We start from the raw sequence: 14823 nt of genomic DNA on the forward strand, positions 1-14823 counted from the left end.
GGAACGATGACCCCCCCCTGCTGGAGCTCTGACATGCATCAGGCAACATCTCTAAATGTTTGGTAGGACAGGTTACAGTTTGTAATAGTGGTAGCCACATGCTGAACTTCATAAAACAATGTTATATTTATTAAAAATAACCTACCGCGATATGTACACTTTATATGTACGTCATCTACCACGTTATGTACACTTTATATGTACGTCAGCTACCGCGTTATATACACTTTATATGTATGTCACCTACGACGTTATGTACACTTTATATGTACGTCACCTACCGCGTTATGTACACTTTATATGTACGTCACCTACCGTGATATGTACAGTTTATAATTACGGCAGCTACTGCGTTATGTACACTTTATATGTACGTCACCTACGACGTTATGTACACTTTATATGTACGTCACCTACCGTGATATGTACAGTTTATAATTACGGCAGCTACTGCGTTATGTACACCTTATATGTACGTCACCTACGACGTTATGTACACTTTATATGTACGTCACCTACGACGTTATGTACACTTTATATGTACGTCACCTACCGTGATATGTACAGTTTATATGTACGGCAGCTACGCCGTTATGTACACTTTATATGTACGTCACCTACCGCGTTATGTACACTTTATATGTACGCCAGCTACGGCGTTATGTACACTTTATATGTACGTCACCTACCGTGATATGTACACTTTATATGTACGTCAGCTACGGCGTTATGTACACTTTATATGTACGTCACCTACCGTGATATGTACACTTTATATGTACGTCAGCTACCGTGTTATGTACATCTAGGACCTCAAAAAAAAAAACACCACTTTTTAAAAGATAATGTTCAAATTATTATTAAATCTGTTTCCAGATTTCCCTTCCAGAGTCCTATTAAGAAATTAGAAAAATATTTCAAAGTACAAGATGTTTATGTGCTTTAATGTTGTAAATGAGAATATGATGGCTGAGGTGAGATTCGAACCCTGCTCCTCTGGGTGGAAGGCAATGTTGTTATCCACCCTATATATAGGGGGCAGAGAGCCGTTTTATACTCCCATGTTGCCTGTACAGACTCCCTCCTTCCGTACACATTGACCCCTCCTAAACCCACATAATTACATAGGCCACGCTCTTGGCCAATAGCAAAAGCTTCCCCACTGTTCCCCTCCCCCGGTAGTTGTGGTCGTGTAGTGCAGTTTCAGACAAAACAGTGGTATATTTGTTAAAGCTTGATTTCCAATGAGTCCCAGCATCAGCCCGTAACCTACCGCGTTATGTACACTTTATATGTACGTCAGCTACCGGGTTATGTACATCTAGGACCTCAAAAAAAACGCCACTTTTTAAAAGATAATGTTCAAATTACTATTAAATCTGTTTCCAAATTTCCCTTCCAGAGTCCTATTAAGAAATTAGAAAAATATTTCAAGTCTAAATTGTTTATTTACTTTGATGTACTAAATGAGAATATGATGGCTGAGGTGAGATTCGAACCCTGCTCCTCTGGGTGGAAGGCAATGTTGGGTGCTGCTACACCCCTTAGCCCCTATATATAGGAGGCAGATAACCGTTTTATACTTCCATGTTGCCTGTACAGCCTCCCTCCTTCCGTACACCTTGGCCCTCTGTGTTGTCCTGCTCTAACTCTACTCCTCAGGTGTGCCTAGTTGGCTGAGGGGGCGTGGCCCACACCTGCAGCTCGTTGCAGGTGGCTTCCTCTGGCTTCTTAAGCAGAGCGCTGACAGATGGAAGACGCCAGAGCCTTAAGCAGTCGTGGTACGACGTGGCCTCTGACCCAACTCCTGAAAACCTGCTGCTGAGTTTTTTCGTCTTTGAACTTTGACTAATTTTGGATCTCCCTGTTTTTGTCACAGCTTTTGGTGCTTGGATGCACTCACCAGAGTCACTTACTCTTCTTCTCTTTGCAGTCTCTCCAGCCGTGATGTTCTGACCCTGCCGAGTTGTCCGTAGTCCCGTCCGTTGTATCTGCCTGTCTCCTAAATAAACATCTTAGAACTGTGCTTTGCCTCCCGATCGTATCTGCATGTGGGCTCGTCATCTGAAAACCATGACAGTACCAAGTTTGGTACACTTCTTTTTAGGATGCCCTGATTAAGGCCTCATTAAGGTCAAAAACCAGCTGCTGGCAGAGGCCCCAGTGAGGCCTCCTAAGCAAGGTGAAAAACACAGCTGTTGGGAGACAAAGGAAAAAGCTACATGGGCTCAAGTGGGCTTGTTTCGATCGTCTCCATTTACTGTTTCGTTTGGTACCAAGTTTGTGAGGCTACGATGCTCCTTTGCTAAACAGTGGCACAAAACACTGGTTTCTAGGAGGCCCCATTGAGGCCTCCTAAGCAAGGTGAAATCCCCAGCTGCTGGGAGACAAAGGAAAAAGCTACATGGGCTCAAGTGGGCTTGTTTCGATCGTCTCCATTGACTCTTTTGTTTGGTACCAAGTTTGTTACCCTTTGTTGCTCCCATGCTGAACAGTGGCACAAAACACACTGCTTCTCTGTGTTTTGTGCATCTCTTTTTCATACTTCAAACGGTTGCCATTCTTAGACGCAAGCACCCAGAGGCACAAAAATCACAGACGGCAGTTGAGGGTTGAGCTAGAACTCATATCTAAATTTTGGTATCACTGCGCATAAATAAACCTTTCTGCCTCAGCTTTTGAGACTCAAATACTGTCTTGAGCCCTTAGGAAGTTGGCTGATTTTTTTCGAGGCAAACAGCTTTTGTTGTTTTTTTCACAGGAGGCTGATTTTAACATATTTTGTAGGTGACCTTATGAGGAGCAGAACCTGTGATTTTGAACTCCCTGGGTGGTCCCACATGGACACAGTGGGGGTCAAAAGGTGAAAATGTGCAACCTTTGATGGCACACAGCTCACACACGGTTTGTCTGTTCCAGCTCCAACTCGGCATACAGGAGCCCCTTTGAGGCATCCACCAACAGGTAAGAGCTCATACCTGTATCCCCTTCCTATAGCTACTTCCTTTTAGCAATGAGATAAGAAGATGTGGTTAGTGGCATGTTGTAGAGCACTTCCAGGAAATGAGCATTTATAAGTTTGGTCCAAATCCATGAGCTGCAAAGGCCTCAATTATCAAAAATCAAATATTGCTTGGCTGGTGGCATAGCTCCAGAAACAAAACGGGCCCAGATTTCCACTCTTGGCCATATGCTGCAGCACCATTTGCCACCACCATTGGTGCTATTGATATTTGGACAGGCCTGTACACCATCCCTCCTTCTGTACACCTTGGCCCCTAAAAAACACGCATAATTAAATAAGCCACGGTCTCGGCCAATAGCAGAAACTTCCCCACTTTTCCCTTCCCGCCCGTAGTTGGTTCGTGCAGTGCTCTTTCCGACAGGTTGGTGGCGCTATGCTGGGTGTGCTAATAAGCCATTGTAAAGCAATGGAACCAGTTCCGTACAGCCTCCCTACTTCCGTACACCTTGGCCCCTAAAAAACGCGCATAATTAAATAAGCCACGGTCTCGGCCAATAGCAGAAGCTTCCCCACTTTTCCCTTCCCGCCCGCCCTTGCCGTAGTTGGTTCGTGCAGTGCTCTTTCCGACAGGTTGGTGGCGCTATGCTGGGTGGGCTAATAAGCCATTGTAAAGCAATGGAACCAGTTCCGTACAGCCTCCCTCCTTCTGTACACCTTGGTCCCTAAAAAACGCCCATAATTAAGCTTCCCCACTTTTCCCATCCCCTCCGTAGTTGTGTTCGTGCAGTGCACTTTCCGACACGTTGGTGGCAACATCCCACTCCAGGGACCCACAAGACCCCAAGACCCAGCCACCCCCCACAACACCCCACAGGACTAACCCAACAGCCTCCCACCCCCACTAAGTGAAGGAGCTCATAGAGATTGACACGTAATAAATGTAGCTTTTTTGTAACTTTGGAGGCGAGGATTTCACAGCCAAAATCAACATGCAGCTGTACGGAATTAATAAGCTGCTACTTTTTAAGAGAAAGAGACATCATGAACGGTTGACATGAGATGGGAAAAAGAGTATATTAAATGATAACAGGGGGGAACTAGAAAATTTCTGAAGAAATTTAATAAGACGCCCGCCTCGTGGTGCATACCGTACAAAATTCTAACAGGAAGTAACACTGTAAATTTCAGCTTCCTACGGTCTTCACATCGCAGCGGCCATCGAAAGGTGCCATGTTAAGTCGACCGACCTCGGAGAGAGACAGAACAGAAGAGCTTTACGGATTATTTTTGTCAGGATTTGTCTACGTGAACCCGGACAGAGCACGCACACACAGAGCTTATTGTATTGCAGTTTATTGAAGGTAATGAGTAGGATGATGATGACCAGAGTTAGTAACCAGACTGGAGATAATGGAAGCAGGAGTAGGCTGACTGGAAGAGACTGGAGAGTGTGCTAGGAGATGCAGGGCTGCTGTCAGACCAGAGGTGCAGAGCGAGACAGTTCTTGGGGTGTAGGGCTGCTGGAGCACAGGGTAGCAGGCAATCCAGTGACAGAGCAGAGAGCAAACCTGGAGCACAAGGGTAGCAGGCAGTCCAGCAACAAAACAGGGAACAAACCAGGCTGACAGAGGTGGAGTGAGCGGAGCCTGATGAGAACACAACTAGACAGGCGTGGTGTAGATAGAGACTGAAGACGAGCCGTCGGGGAAGAGAAGACTGAGGGAGGCTTACGTAGGGAGGCTGGCAGGTGGAGTGAATTCTGACTAATTAGTGCCTAAAAGGTGTGACTGATTGCTGAGGAGTGGAGGGTGAGCTGAGTAAGAGGAGGAGCAACTGAAAAATAACGGAAAAAACCCAGACCAAAACTAAACCATGGCAATTTTAATATCAACATTAAAAAGGGATATGAGACAACAGCTGGTAGGAAAGACGATCTTTGTCTGGCTTAAACACGAGACTAATGGTGGCAGAATTCATATTTGACGGAAATCTGTCAATTTCCTGAGTTTCCTGCAACATTCTGTGGAACGTTGGTGCCAGAATATTCTAGAATTCTTTATAAAACTCAGCTGAAAATCCATCTGAACTCGGAGCCTTTTTATTGGGCATGGTTTTTAGAGCTTCCTGCATTTCAGCTGTTGTCAGTTGTGAATCCAGGGTTATTGTTTGACAATCCATACGCCTGCCTCACTCACCCACTCACGGCCAGATCGTCACATCACATCACATCACTCGTTCTCTGCCGCCGTGGTGTTTTCAGTTTATGTGTGCTAATGTCTGGTTCCACCTACAGTACGTCTCCTGGTCTGTTTCTGCATTTAAAATAAACTCCTTTTTAATGTAACTCTGTGTTTGGCTCAATTTCAGGTTCACACCTACAACAGTTACATGAGGAGGAATCAGCAATGAAGTCATTCACTTACTACTGGGTGGGCATGGGTAAAGCGATGTCATCAGCTGACCAAATCATCCTCTCAAATAGATAAGGAACCCAAATTTGGGGAAGATCTAACGATGCATTAGGGTAATAGAGCCTTTCAAGCGTCCTAAGGGGTGCCATTGATCCAAATTCTAATGTAATCCAATGGTTCTGTTGGTAGCTTAACAACAATAATTTGTATCCAGTTTGAAGCAAATTGAATCATGCATGTTAGATTTAGAGCCTATGCAAAGGGTGTGCTATGGAAATTTGCCACTTTGCCACGTCCACACTGTCCAGCCATATGTTCCAGCTCAAAGTAAAATTTTGCATAAACATGCTCTTTTGGATCACACTTTGTTTTAAAATGTTAAGTCAGTGTGTAAAATGAGGACATCCAGTGAAACTGGCCACTTCCTGTTTGTCGTGGGCGGCGCTAAATTGACGTCATCATGTGAGCACATAACTGTAGTGAAAACGTATGTAAGTTGACTCACAGAAACTTTGGTGCTGCTCTGACCTAGTGTGTTGAAGTTATTAATGTTTAGTCTTTCATGGTGAAAAGTTTAATTTTGAGGCTTGGCCACACCAACGTGCAGCAAAATTTTTTCGATAACTTTTACTAGTTGGAAATATGGAAAGATGGCAAAATGGCAGCGCAAGACTCTGCAGCCACTCTGACTAGAAGCTTTGTCACAAAGGAAAGTTTTAAGATTAGTCTTAAAAGTAGACGGGGTGTCTGCCTCATGGACCAAAACTGGGAGTTGGTTCCACAGGAGAGGAGCCTGATAGCTAAAGGATCTGCCTCCCATTCTACTTTTAGAGACTCTAGGAACCACCAGCAGACCTGCAGTCTGAGAGCGAAGTGCTCTGTTAGGAACATACGGGGTAATCAGAGCTCTGATATATGATGGAGCTTGACTATTAAGGGCTTTATACGTTAGAACAAGAATTTTAAATTAAATTCTTATTTTAACAGGAAGCCAATGAAGGGAAGCTACTATAGGAGAAATATGATCCCTCTTGATTTTCATCAGAACTCTTGCTGCAGCATTGTGGATCAGCTGAAGGCTTCAAACTGCATTTACAATTAGTCCGGCCTTGAAGTAACAAATGTATGGACTAGTTTTTCAGCGTCAATCCTGGACATAATATTTCAAATTTTGGCAATATTCTTGAGGTAAAAAAAGGAAATCCTGGGTCAAAGTTTCTGAACCTATAGAGTTCTCCCACCCAGTTGGCTGTTGAAAACAGACATTAGCCTCTGCAGTGACAGTATACTGCAGAAGATTTAATCACAAGATTAATTAATTGAGTTTCCATTTTCTTTGAGTAAATAGCAGAATTGGTGGGAAAAACCTGGTACCAATGTAAGGGTGTAATGTCACTGCCTGGTAACAGTGAAAGAAAATAATGTGTTTCTAAAGGTTACATCACCCATTCTCTGAGGTTATGTGACCCTCCCCCCCCCTCCCAATGTTAAAACTGCATCTAGAAATACAGTCAACACTGATTGTTGTGTTAACCCGACCTTAAGGCCAAAAGGTATCAACCTATTGATGTAATGCTGTTTTAAAAAAGCACGTGTTTAATATTTTATGTAAATTAATTTCTTCTAATTTTAATTGTTGATGGATTTATTTAATTGGTTTAGTTTACCCAATGAAGTACAAATGAAGAAGAATTTTAATGTCATTTATTAGTTAACTTCCAGTTTTATTGAACATTGCTTGGTTTTTCAGCTTGATGGAGAACTACACCTACAACAGTCCTACACTCCAGCTGGAGGGCTTGAAGGTCAAAGATGATTCAGTACGCCTTGTCTTTTTCCTGTTTCTGTTTTCCTACATAATTTTTATGGTCATGAATCTGGGTATTTTAACAATCATTTGCATTGAAAAGAGCCTTCATCAGCCCATGTATGTGCTGTTTTGTAACCTGACCATCAGTGATATTATAGGAAGTACTCACATTTTACCCCGTCTCCTGTCAGACATGTTACTGCCCCCTTCTGAGCGTCTCATCAGTTATTATGAATGCGTGATTCAAGCTTTTATAACACACATGTTCGGCACCACTTCACACACTGTACTGATGGTTATGGCATTTGACAGATATGTGGCCATCTGTCAACCTCTGTACTACAGCACAATAATGACCGGCAGAATGATTGTAAAGCTGATAGTGTTTTCCTGGGTGGTACCCTTTGTTTTTGTTGTGATTCTGCTGGGCCTGACTGTAAGGCTGAACCGATGCCGGACTCTCATCACCAACCCTTTCTGTGACAATGCCTCACTATTTAAGCTCTCCTGTGAGAGTGTGGTTATTAATAACATCTTTGGTCTGTCTTTCACTGTGCTGCTGTTTGTATCGTCTATTGGCTGCATGGTTCTCACCTATGGTAAGATCACGGCAGTCTGTTTGGCTACTAAGAACAAAACACTGAACAGTAAAGCGATGAAGACCTGCAGCACTCATCTGGTTGTGTATCTCATTATGTCACTAAGTGGCATTACGATTATTGTTCTCCATCGGTTCCCTCAATATTCAGACTACAGAAAACTCTCTGCCATTCTGTTCGTTATTGTGCCAGGCAGCCTGAACCCTATTATTTATGGTTTACAGTCCAAAGAAATAAGAAGTTTCTTATACAAACTATTTCTTTCTTGAAAATGTTTGCCATCATGTGAAACTAAATCTTTGATTAAACCTTGGAAAGATTTTTGAAATAAATGTTATTAAACATCAGCAAACATGCATTTGTGTAATAAATACACTTTTGCAGAAAGAGTTCATGTACCAATGTTAATCAATAACATTTTATTTACATAGCACCAATTCACAACACATGTCATATCAAGGCTCTTTTTAAAGTAAATTCAATCAAATCCTCCAGTCATGTTGGTTGAAAGTTTTCTCACTAAGGAAACCCAGCAGGTTGCATCCAATCATTGACTTGCAGCATTCAGTCTTTTTGGATGAGCCTTAAGCCACAGTGGACAGTCACTGGCATTGAGTTGTTGACTTTGCAGTAATCCTTCATACCAAGCATGCATTCTTAAAAGTTACACATCAAATGTGTGAAAACATGAATAAAACATATCTATTGATACTCAAGATGCTTGAGTGAATGCTTTCTCTACAGTCCAATTACCAACAGAGGCCATGAAAATATAGTGTTCACAAAATTAATAATATCACATTTGACAATCTAATATATTCCTCTGTACTTGACATTACAAAGGGACAAAGAGCTTACAATAGGGCACTATAGTAATCAAAAATGTTTATTTAGCATGCGTTTTTAATATTTATTTGGTTTAAAAAGACACATTTTTATGTTTTTGTAATGATTACTGCAGGTGAACCTGATATTCAGCCGGAGTTACGATTAAAAGGTTTATTGAGAATGTTGAGTAGTGGCAGTTGAGGCAGACAAGTAGACCCAGACTTAGCAAATTAATCTTGGCAGTAGGTATAGGCAGGCAAGTATTAGCAGGAGACCAGCTGATGCAGGCTGGAAGAGACCACCCGAACAGGCAGAGCAAACAGCTGGGACTCATAAGAAAGCAGGCACAATTATGGCATGCAGACACAGTGACCTTATCAGAAGAGCCCAACTGGAGGTCATGGTTGATCCAAAGTGTCCAGGTGTGAAGAAACCATCAAACTGGGCGGAAAACGAGAATGAGAGAAGTGCGGGGAGAAGTGAGACGTTAACAGATCAAAAACTGATCTAAAAGGAACAAATCATAAAGATCTAATAAAAATCAACACGGCTCACCTTGAATCAAAAAATAAAACAATTAAATGTGGTCTATTAAATATAAGGTCTCTCCCTTTAAAGACTTTGTTAGTTAAGGAATTGATTTCTGATGAACAGATTGATTTATTTTGTCTCACAGAAACCTGGCTACAAGAGGACTACGTTAGTATAAATGAGTCAACTCCCTCCAATTATTCAAATTTCCACATTCTCAGATCTTTGGGAAGAGGAGGAGGAGTGGAAACCATCTTTCAGATTTATTAATTAGTTCAAGGCAAACTAATAACTACATTTCTTTTGAACATTTAACCCTCAGTTTCCCTCATCCAAATTGCAAAGCGATAAAACCTCTTCTGTTTGTTGTTTTGTATCGTCCACCGGGCCCTTACTCTCAGTTTTTGGATCAGTTGTCAGACTTCTTATCTGATTTGGTGATAAACACTGACAAGGTTAGTATAGTGGGGGATTTCAACATACATGTTGACACAGAATGTGATAACCTTAGCGTAGCCTTTAAAACAATCCTAGATTCAATTGGTTTTGCTCAAAATGTGCATAAACCGACGCACTCTTAGCTCCATACTTTAGACCTTGTGCTGACATATGGCATTGATTGTGAAGAATTAACAGTATTTCCTCACAACCCTGTCCTATCTGATAATTTCTTGATAACATTTGAGTTTAATCTAACTGAGTTCTCCATCCCTAAAAGAGCGTTCTATTATAGTAGATCTTTATCGGACAATGCTGCATCAAACTTTAAAGAGTCTGTCCCCCTTTTAATATCCTCACTATTGCAGAAATACCTTGCAGATAGCAGCAATGTTGTTTCTTCCCATTCACAAATCGATACCTTTGTTAACAGTGTGACTTCCTCATTGCGTTCTGCATTAGACAATGTAGCTCCCTTGAAAAAGAAGGTGATTATTCACAGGAAACTGGCTCCCTGGTTTAATTCAGAGCTGCGTTCCTTGAAGCACAATGGTAGGAAATTGGAGAGAAAATGGCGCTCTACACACCAAGAGGAATTCAATTCAATTCAATTCAATTTTATTTATATAGCGCCAAATCATGAAACATGTCATCTCAAGGCACTTTACAAAATCAAGTTCAGTCAGATTATACAGATTGGTCAAAAATGTCCTATATAAGGAAACCAGTTGATTGCATCAAAGTCCCAACAAGCAGCATTCACTCCTGAGGAACCGTAGAGCCACAGGGAGAGTCGTCTGCATTGTACATGGCTTTGCTGCAATCCCTCATACTGAGCAAGCATGAAGCGACAGTGGGAAGAAAAACTCCCCATTAACGGGAAGGAAAACCTCCGGCAGAACCGGGCTCAGTATGAACGGTCATCTGCCTCGACCGACTGGGGTTACAGAAGACAGAGCAGAGACACAACAAGAGAGACAAAAAAGCACAGAAGCACACATTGATCTAGTAATCTGTTCTACATTAGATGGTAGTAGCGGGTGAGCCGTCTTCTCTGGATGATGTCACAGTTAACAGAACGCCAGACCAGGTGTACCTACTATGAAGAAAAAGAGAGAGAGCAAAAAGTTAAAAGCTGAAATGACGACAGTCATTTCAATGTAATACAATGCAAAACTGGAGAACAGTAGACTGAAGAACAGTAGAAATCAGTAGAGTGAGAAAATTAGACCCTGATGTCCTCCAGCAGCCTAGGCCTATCACAGCACAACTATAGAGATAGCTCAGGGTATGAGCCACTCTAACTATAAACTTTGTCAAAAAGGAAAGTTTTAACATTAGTCTTAAAAATAGATAGGGTGTCTGCCTCACGGACCAAAACTGGGAGTTGGTTCCACAGGAGAGGAGCCTGATAGCTAAAGGATCTGCCTCCCATTCTACTTTTAGAGACTCTAGGAACCACCAGCAGACCTGCAGTCTGAGAGCGAAGTGCTCTGTTAGGAACATACGGGGTAATCAGAGCTCTGATATATGATGGAGCTTGATTATTAAGGGCTTTATACAGTTAGAAGGAGAATTTTAAATTCTATTCTTGATTTAACAGGAAGCCAATGAAGGGAAGCTAAAATTGGAGAAATATGATCCCTCTTGTTGATTTTCATCAGAACTCTTGCCGCAGCATTTTGAATCAGCTGAAGACTTCGAACTGCATTTTGTGGACTTCCTGATAGTAAAGAATTACAATAGTCCAGCCTTGAAGTAACAAATGCATGGACTAGTTTTTCAGCATCACTCCTGGACAGAATGTTTCTAATTTTGGCGATATTCCGGAGGTGAAAAAAGGAAACTCTGGAAACCTGTTTAATATGGGATTTAAATGACATGTCTTGGTCGAAAACAACACCAAGATTTTTAACTTTATTACCAGAGGCCAAGTTAATGCCATCCAGATTAAGGGATTGATTAAGAACTTTATTTTTTGAAGACTCTGGCCCAAAGATTACAACTTCTGTCTTGTCAGAATTTAAATGCAGGAAATTTAAAGTCATCCAGCTTTTGATGTCATCAAGACATGACTGCAGTCGAAGTAACTGATTGGATTCATCAGGATTTATGGATAAATATAGCTGAGTGTCATCAGCATAACAGTGGAAATTAATCCCATGCTGTCTGATAATTTTGCCAATCGGAAGCATATATATATAGTAAAGAGAATTGGTCCAAGGACGGAACCCTGTGGTACTCCACAAGTGACCCTAGAGTTTGAGGAAGATTTATTATTAATATGAACAAACTGGAATCTGTCCGACAGATAAGATTTAAACCAGCCTAATGCTTTCCCCTTAATCCCTACAGTATGTTCAAGTCTTTGTAGGAGAATATTGTGATCAACTGTATCAAATGCAGCACTGAGATCTAACAGGACAAGTATAGACACAAGTCCATTATCTGAGGCCATGAGAATATCATTGGTGACCTTCACCAGAGCTGTTTCAGTGCTATGATGAGCTCTGAAGCCTGACTGAAACTCCTCAAGTAGGTCATTACTTTGTAAATGTTCACATAGTTGATTAGCAACTACTTTCTCAAGAATTTTAGATACGAAAAGAAGATTAGATATAGGTCTGTAATTTACTAACTCATCTTGATCAAGAGATGGTTTCTTAAGTAAAGGTTTAATAACAGCTACTTTAAAAGCCTGTGGTACATATCCATTTACCAAGGATAGATTAATCATGTCTAAAATAGGACCACTGATCAGAGGGAATACCTCCTTAAACAACTTGGTTGGGATTGGGTCTAACATACAGGTAGAAGGTTTAGATGAAGCTAAAATTTTAGATAGCTCAGAAAGCTCTACTGCTTTTAAACAGTTCAGACACTGCGCAGGTTCTAAGGATTCCTCCAATGCTGCCTCACTTACTGAGGACGAGGTAATCATGTTTGGGAGGATGCCAATTATTTTATTTTTAATGGAATCAATTTTATTTATGAAGAATCCAATAAAATCATTACTGCTAAGAGCTAAGGGAATGGATGGATCAGCAGAGCTGTGGCTCTGGGTAAGTTTAGCAACTGTACTGAAGAGAAATCTAGGATTATTCTTATTCTCCTCAATTAATGATGAAAAATATGCTGCTCTAACTCTGCGAAGGGTCTTGTTATACAACAATAGACTGTTCTTCCAGATTAGGTAGGAAATAAATAGTTAATCAATCACTTAATCTGGATGGCATTAACTTGGCCTCTGATAATAAAGTAAAAAATCTTGGTGTTATTTTCGACCAAGACATGTCATTTAAATCCAATAATAAACAGGTTTCCAGAGTTTCCTTTTTTCATCTCAGGAATATTGCCAAAATTAGAAACATTCTGTCCTGGGGTGATGCTGAAAAACTAGTCCACTAGTCTGTTAAGCATGCCCAATAAAAAGGCTCCAGGTCCAGATGGATTCCCTACTGAGTTTTATAAAGAGTTCTGAAATATTCTGGCACCAACGTTCCACAGAATGTTTCAGGAAACTCAGGAAAATGGCAGATTTCCAGCTAATATGAACTATGCTACCATCAGTCTTCTGCTTAAGCCAGACAAAGAGCCTGTTTCCCACCAGTTATTGTCCCATATCCTTAATTAACGTGGATATTAAAATAATATGTAAAGCTTTTGCAAAACGATTAGATAAATCACTCCTCTCATAATCCACCCTGATCAAACTGGTTTCATCAGAGGAAGGCAGTCATCCACAAATACACGCAGATTACTTAATTTAATAGGTTATTCCTACAGTATAAAATATTTAAAATAATATATTGTCTTTAGATTCAGAAAAAGCATTTGATAGAGTAAACTGGAATTTTTTATTCGCTACTCTACATAAATTTGGTTTTGGCAAAAAAAAATTATAAATTGGTTAAAAATTTTATACAGCTTTCCAACAGCCTGTGTCAGGACAAATATTCAAACATCTTCCAGCTTTTGTCTCCAGAGGGGCACTAGGCAAGGATGCTCGCTTTTCCCCTTACTTTTTCCCATTTTTATCAAACCTCTAGCAGCAACAATTAGACAAACTAATGTTGTCAAAGGTATAAAATGCATGAAAATAGAGCATAAGATTAGTCTTTATGCTGATGATGTATTACCCTATCTCCAGCACACAAACTCTTCCCTCTCTCAAGTAATTAGATTACTAGAATCTTTCTCAAAAGTTTCAGATTACTCTATAAATTGGTCTAAATCTACGATACTGCCAATTAATTGCTCTTTCCAGAACCCCCTAGATTTACAATTGCAATCAGGAAATATTAAATATTTGGTTATTACTGCGTCGTCTAATTAGCGGATCTACTAAAATGTAACCACACCCCACTTTTAAAAAGGATAAAAGAGGACCTTGAAAGATGGAAATCGCTTCCAATTTCACTTATGGGTAGGGTAGCTACAATTAAAATGATGGTCTTACCTAGAATTAATTACTTGTTTTCAATGATCCCCAATAAACCATCATCCGACTGGTTTAAATCTCTAGACCCTTCCATCTCTAAATTTATTTGGAAAGAAAAAAAACCCATATCAGCTTAAAGACACTACAGAAAACTAAAGATGGAGAGGGACTAGATCTGCCTAATTTCCATAGGCTACAATACATACCTAAATGGATAAAACATAATCCTTTAGCAAGCCCTGGATAGACACAGAACAGAAAATATGCAATAATATTGTGATTTCAGATTTGCCGTTTATTAGCTCAAGTATAAAATGGCATACATCTTTAAAAATATTAACATTAGCTCTACTCTGACAGCATGGTGGGAGTTTCTTAAAATGACAAAGTCATCCCTTATCCCATGCAGTTGTATACCCATATAGCTTTGGAAAGGTCTTTTATTTTGGTAAATCTCAGTGTTGTTGAATAAATTCAAGGGCAGCGCCTCGTGAACTCCGTGTAGGCGGGGTTCGGGGCTGTTAGGAGGAATGTGGCCTCGACGGCTGCACTATTTAGCAGCGGCTGACTTGCTGAAACGCAAGGCCTCAGTCAATCGTTCCCCCCAAAATGTTTGTTTGTTTAAGTGTATGTGATGGACGGTTGTACTGGAACTGACTTTTCGATTGCAATGCAAATTGTAATTGACAATAAAATTTGATTGATTGATTGATTAAATACCTCTGTTCCAGGGAGAAATAACTTTGGAGAGGGCTTTTAGTATGGTAAATGTATCAGTGTTATTGAATCGATACCTCTGT

At 40.7% G+C, this 14823-nt stretch overlaps 1 protein-coding gene across 1 annotated transcript; it reads left to right on the top strand.

Annotated features, from left to right (window-relative positions):
• The first annotated feature begins 7130 nt into the window (after positions 1-7130).
• Positions 7131-8054, top strand: LOC118564440 (olfactory receptor 52N5-like). The gene has a single exon (XM_036142604.1). The coding sequence runs from the start codon at positions 7131-7133 to the stop codon at positions 8052-8054; it is 924 nt and encodes a 307-aa protein (XP_035998497.1).
• The last annotated feature ends 6769 nt before the right edge of the window (positions 8055-14823 follow it).

The sequence above is a fragment of the Fundulus heteroclitus genome, chromosome 11, assembly GCF_011125445.2.
Source record: "Fundulus heteroclitus isolate FHET01 chromosome 11, MU-UCD_Fhet_4.1, whole genome shotgun sequence".
NCBI classification, from domain to species: domain Eukaryota; kingdom Metazoa; phylum Chordata; class Actinopteri; order Cyprinodontiformes; family Fundulidae; genus Fundulus; species Fundulus heteroclitus.

Bases quoted from the DNA above. Each gene is read 5' to 3' on its own strand.
- LOC118564440 (XM_036142604.1), top strand. From the start codon at position 7,131: ATGGAGAACTACACCTACAACAGTCCTACACTCCAGCTGGAGGGCTTG.